The 5,979-nt window shown below is 39.7% G+C and overlaps 1 protein-coding gene across 2 annotated transcripts; it reads left to right on the forward strand.

Moving 5' to 3' along the window:
- On the forward strand, positions 1-5,460 carry LOC149039973 (uncharacterized). 2 transcript variants are annotated; one of them, XM_089182757.1, is made up of 8 exons: positions 1-139; positions 1,222-1,478; positions 1,746-1,866; positions 2,031-2,153; positions 2,463-2,585; positions 2,888-3,010; positions 3,786-4,307; positions 4,881-5,460. In XM_089182757.1, the coding sequence occupies exons 1-8, from the start codon at positions 76-78 to the stop codon at positions 5,198-5,200; spliced, it is 1,653 nt and encodes a 550-aa protein (XP_089038883.1). In that variant the 5' UTR covers positions 1-75; the 3' UTR covers positions 5,201-5,460. The 2 variants fall into 2 exon arrangements, with proteins under 2 accessions (XP_089038883.1, XP_089038884.1); XM_089182758.1 differs by lacking the exon at positions 2,031-2,153.
- The last annotated feature ends 519 nt before the right edge of the window (positions 5,461-5,979 follow it).

The raw sequence follows: 5,979 nt of genomic DNA on the forward strand, positions 1-5,979 counted from the left end.
GCGTGATGAATCCCTCATGTTTGAAAAACTCACTGTGGCTGTTCGCTAGAGTTCTAACTGGTGTTTTCTGAGAACATGCTCTCTGTACTCTACAACTTCGTTGTCATTGTTTTGGCCTCCCTAATACCGGAAGGACAAGGTAAGATTTCAAAGTTTACTAAGGTGAAAAATTATTTTTTCATTTCATATATTTTTTTGTTTACAACAACTGAATCTTAAAGTGATCGCATAAGCTTCTCCTACTAATATCAAATATAATTAATTATTTCATCTAAATTAAAAAAGGAGGGGCGCTTATTGGAGTATCTTAAAGCAAAGTTAACTTTAGAAAAAAAAACAGTCACTGTCTCTTCAATGAATTGAAGTCTAGGGACGTCTTCGACTTTTTTGATCATGCACTATGGATGAGTTGAGAGGCTCATCTAAACTCAACCAAAATGGCTTGTCTTGTTTAACTTAAAACTTTACACAAGTGTAAAGCTTTTTAATTCTTGGTAAAGAAACCTTTTAGTTCGTCACAGCGAGCAACATAGCGCACTTAATCGTGTCATCTGTAGAAAAACCTGACTTTTTTTTTACAATCTGGCTCCAAAGTTGATCTACATGTTGGTTCATATTTCAAAACACCTAAATCGAAGACTGAATTAGTGTATTCGAGCGAGTTGGTAGAACTATGGTATAAGTTATTTATGATCCACCGCAGAAAAGAAGTTCTTACTTAGCTTGAGGTAAAAACAGATGGTTCAAACAAAAGATTTGATTAACAAAGACGACAGTTGACAGTTTTGCGTGAACGATCAATTTTGTCTTCTCGCGCTTTTCATAATTAATACGCAGTTTGGTCGAAAGCTGAAGTCACGCGACATAAAAACAACCGCTTCTTATGACTTGACACAATAAAAACTTCACAACACGTTTCGATAACAAACCTTTTTTCAAAGAACCAAACATGCTTAGAGGAGAGGACCATTACCACTTGATAAACACGATTTGCTCTATGTAACAACAAAGGTGTTTATGGATTTCGGCAACAATCGTTCGATCACGATAGCTGATCACAACTAAAGGAAGATAACATGATAAGTCAGATTATTAATATAAATCACTCTCAGCTGGTGTTAAACCAAACAATAACTCAGCAGTAACACTGCTCTACAATTCCAGTCTCAGCAGAGGGGCTCAATGTGACATAGCAATTTTCTTCATATAATCGTTCACCAGGCAACTGCCGCAATTTGAAGTTTACCAGTTTTCCTAAACCTGGCTACAGGTTGGAGAATCACACGGTTCGAACTATTGAAGTATTCGACGAGGATCTCTGCCAGTTACAATGCTATCTGGAACCTAACTGTGTCAGTTATAACTTCCATAAGCTAGGACAGGCTTCTGGAACACACAAGTGTGATCTGAATAACGCGACCATTGAACACGATGAAGACCTGGTAAAAAACGAAAGTTACATTTACCGTGGAGCTGAGGTGAGGATGACGTTTATAAGCCAAGAGTATGGCACTTTATACTCGTTGAAGCTTTTTTACAAGACTAAGACTAAGCATCCCTTAGCCTCTGCCACTCCTCTAAATTCTCCTTCCACCCACCAGAATTTAGGTTACGATAATTGAACGTTTAAAATGTTGAAATAAAGAATTAAGAGAGGCATACTCTGTTATTTAAGAATGACCGCTTCTGGAGCTGTTTTTATCAAGCACAAAAATTGAAGTGGTCATATTATTTTTCTTCTTAAGAATGCTTGCGCCAGTAATCCTTGCAGAAATAATGCAACATGCCAAGCTGGCTTTACACACAGAGATTATCAGTGTTTGTGTGCTTTTGGATCTGGATTTGAAGGTCACGATTGTGATAGAGGTGAGGAACCCTCTAAATTTTTTTGTAGTCAGTAAAATGAATGTGTGGCCATTTCTTATCTGACAACGGGGAACGTTAGCATGGAGGCGAAAACACTTGCGGCCAGAGCACGTCAAATACACACAAACCCTTACATAAATGTGGCGCTCATTTTGTTTTCTCAGACATAGATGAGTGTTCTAGTGAAACAAACGGCTGTGATGAGAATGCGGAGTGTAACAATACTCTGGGATCTTACAAGTGCATCTGTAAAGATGGATTTCATGGAAATGGAACTAACTGCAAAGGTAATTTAGTTGTGTCAAGTGAGTTGATGACGTAAAATAGGCCACTATTGCGAGTTTAAAATCTGAAGTATCGAGCGCTAGTCCTTCGTCAGAGCAAGTGGGGGAATTGTGGGTTGTGTGTCTGTTTATATGCGGAATATGGAGTTACACGGGAACGTGGTAACGAGAAAATTAGAATAAAGTAGCTGACTATAACATCCCAAAAATCTACTTAAGCAAACAAACGAGAAAACAATAAAACCACAAAACACGAGATAATAAAATAAAAACAGGTTCCGTACAAAAGATGCTTCTTTTTTAATTCTCTAGACTTGGACGAATGTGCTGACGGAACACACAACTGTGATGTGAATGCTGAGTGTAACAATACCCTGGGATCGTACAACTGCACGTGTAAAGATGGATTTCGTGAAAATGGGACAAGCTGCAAAGGTAATTTGGTACCATCAAGTGAGTTGATAACGTAAAATAGGCCACTGTTGTGAGTTTAAAATCTGAAGTTTCGAGCGTTAGTCCTTCGTCATAGCGAATGATTTGTGTCTGTTTATATGCGGAATATGGAGTCACGGTACTGGTGGGAGCATGGTAACGATACAACAAAAATAAAATAGTTGACTGTAAGATCTCAAAAATCAATTAAAGGAAACAAACGGGAAACAACAACACCACAAAAGACGAGATAAAAACATAAAAGCAGGTTCCGTACAAAAGATTCTTCTTTTTTGATTCTCTAGACTTGGACGAATGTGCTGACGGAACACACAACTGTGATGTGAATGCTGAGTGTAACAATACCCTGGGATCGTTCAACTGCAAGTGTAAAGATGGATTTCGTGGAAATGGAACCAAATGCACAGGTAACTGTCTATAACATATCATTCTATCTTATCTTTCCATATTTTTCTGGTGGACATAGCACCAGACTTAAACTTGTACAAGAGTGTAATGTCCCTAATTTCTGTACGGTATTCCACCGGCAGCAGGCCCAGCAGAACGAGCCGATCAGCATAAGATCGGAGACGTTATTCAGTGGGTAATTAAGAATAAACTTAGCCAGAGACCTTTGGATTTTCTCAATTAATGCTCTGTGTATGACTGTATAATAAAGAGACCATAGGCAGGAATATTATTTAAATTTGGGTCTGACCACAGGACAGCACAGCAGCTTCCTTATCTAAACGTCATTGACATCGCGGAAAACTTGCCTGATTCATGAAAGGTTTTGTTGGCCTTTGAGGTGATTTCTCCTGCATGCTCCGCCCATTGGAGATCACGGGAATCAGTGATGCTTAGGTCTTAAGCGTAAGGTACACACTCGAGCGATGTCCTTCTTAAAGATGTGAACGAATTTGCATTTTGCGGCGTTGAAAGCTATGCAGCTTGGTGAATTTATCAGTTTCCGAGGAGTTACCAGCAAGAGTTACAGCATATTTGCGGGTGAAAGTAGATTCTATGATCATTACCAGAGCCAATACGAAGATACCGTCATGAAGATAGCCATATCTGCCGAATTTACAGGAATACTTTTTTGGGAAGCGGTAGGGTGCAACATTGGCAATACCCAAAGTAATTTGACAATTAATTTCTTAGCAGTACGATAACTTTCCCTTTCATTTTGCGATTATTATACAGGATTTACAGCAGTGTTTACAACTCTTGGTAAGAGTGGAAATACTGGTCCATTCCAAATTGGAAATCACTACACAGGTCAGGATCACGACGGGCAAGTGACATTGTCCAGCGGTATTCAACAATGGACTGTGCCATACACTGGCGAATACAGAATAGAAGCAATAGGAGCCTCAGGGGGGTACGGTGAGGACAGTATCATCAAGAACGGTGGAAGAGGGGCACGAATGATTGGAAACTTTATTTTGACCAAAGATGAGATCATTCATATACTTGTTGGTCAAGAAGGGAAAAAAGGGAAGAACAACTTAAAAACTGCTGGAGGTGGTGGAGGTACATTTGTTGTGAGACGAAACAACACGCCTTTAATCATAGCTGGAGGTGGAGGGGGAATCAAAAATATGTCAGAACAACACCCGGCATGTGATGCGTCCATAAACACCACTGCAAATGCAGGGAACAACTCGCCACTGGGGTCAGGGGGAATAGAAGGACAAGGAGGACTTACTAGTGGTGTGAATTCTGGTAGGTGGAGAATTTCCTTTTTATAAATACCGAGAAACTCGTTGCATTCTACTGCCATCCTTCACTATCTCCGATCCAACCCAATGATAGAGTAAGTCGCTGATGATCAAATTTGGAGGATTTATAAAAACTGTAATTATCAAAATTCTCAACATTAATTTTGAGTATTTTCTTTGATGATTTTTTTGGAAGCTAGCGCCTCATGTAAGACTTAAGATTCTGTTAAATTTTTCCTCTTTACTTTTCAAATTTCCTGTATATTTAGTAATTATCGACATGGATCCGCGAATATACCGCAGGAGATGACATAGAAAAACTTGACAAGACTTCTCATTTGTCAATTGCGGATCTGGATTAAACAGAAGCACTAACTAAAAAGTTAATTGCAGCATTTTTGCGCTGACTTTTCCTCGTGAGCTTTTTTGTTACTAACAATCTCCACTAATTAAACTTTAAAAATAAAGAACTAAACTAAGTTTCGGAACACTGCGGATCGTCGTTTGATCGCGAGAAATTAAATGTATGGGTGCTATTTTTAAGAGAATCACTGATCACTTTTTGATTGTATTGCAGGTGGTGGTGGTGGCGGCTTCCATAGTAATGGACATAATGCAACGAGCTCTAGTAAAGGAGGGGGAAAAGGAGGTTCAGGTTATCTTCAGGGGGGAGAGGGTGGAAAGATTTTTGGTGGGTTCGGAGGTGGCGGTGGTTTACGTATTTCCAACAGGGGACCCGGCGGTGGTGGTGGTTTCACTGGGGGAAGTGGCGGGGCTAATGAGGATATTTCCTGTGGGGGAGGGGGAGGATCTTTTAACAATGGAACAAATCAACAAAATGAATGTTGCTATGATAGCGCTGGTTATGGCTGGGTAAACATTACATTTCTCCGATGAAGAGCACATAGCAACTCTTGTTATCGTGCACAAAAAAAGTTGTGAGTCAGTTCTTCATCTTTTTGTGCATTTCAATCCCCCTATTTCCCCGAATAAGCACCCGGGCTCTAATTCAAAGTTTAAGCTTAAGTGGGGGTCCTCATTGGAAAGTGGCGCCTATTAAGAAACTATTCTAACTGAAGCTTAAAAAGTTATATATAAAATGGAAATAAACACAGATTTTCCTCGTATCCAAACTGTTTGACAAAGTGAGAAAAAAGGAGGGGGCGCCTGTTTGATTTTAGGGGCTAGGGGCTGGCCGCTTATTGTGGGGGGGGGGGGGGGCTTATTAGAGCGAGGGTGGTTATTCGAGGAATACGGTATTACATATATCTAAAAATGATTTTCTGTTGACTATGAAAGTTTATTATGAAATCCTTTTTTTTCCCTTGATCAACTCAAAACTAAACTCATTTTTCAATTTTCATACGACCAATTAGGCCCATTATCTTTGTTTTTCCGCCCTTTGGGCCGACTGAATTTCCTCTGCCATTTGCGCTGGTTACAAACTATCCTCAAAAATAGGGGCTTGGTTTGTGTTATGTATGGCGTCCTTGGTTGCTATCACCAGGATCCCCCATTTTCGAAATGTTAAATTTAATGTTACGATTCCCAGTCAATTGGCAAACGTTCTCATTCACCTCTAACGGTTTCCTGCAAAATGGAAAACCGGCACAGGGTTGATACCAACTTGTAGATGTGACTATGGTCAGTGTTGTGTTCCCTGAAGTATATGGGGG

The sequence above is a fragment of the Pocillopora damicornis genome, chromosome 9 (assembly GCF_964200805.1).
Source record: "Pocillopora damicornis chromosome 9, jaPocDami1.2, whole genome shotgun sequence".
In the NCBI taxonomy this organism is placed as follows: Eukaryota; Metazoa; Cnidaria; class Anthozoa; order Scleractinia; family Pocilloporidae; genus Pocillopora; species Pocillopora damicornis.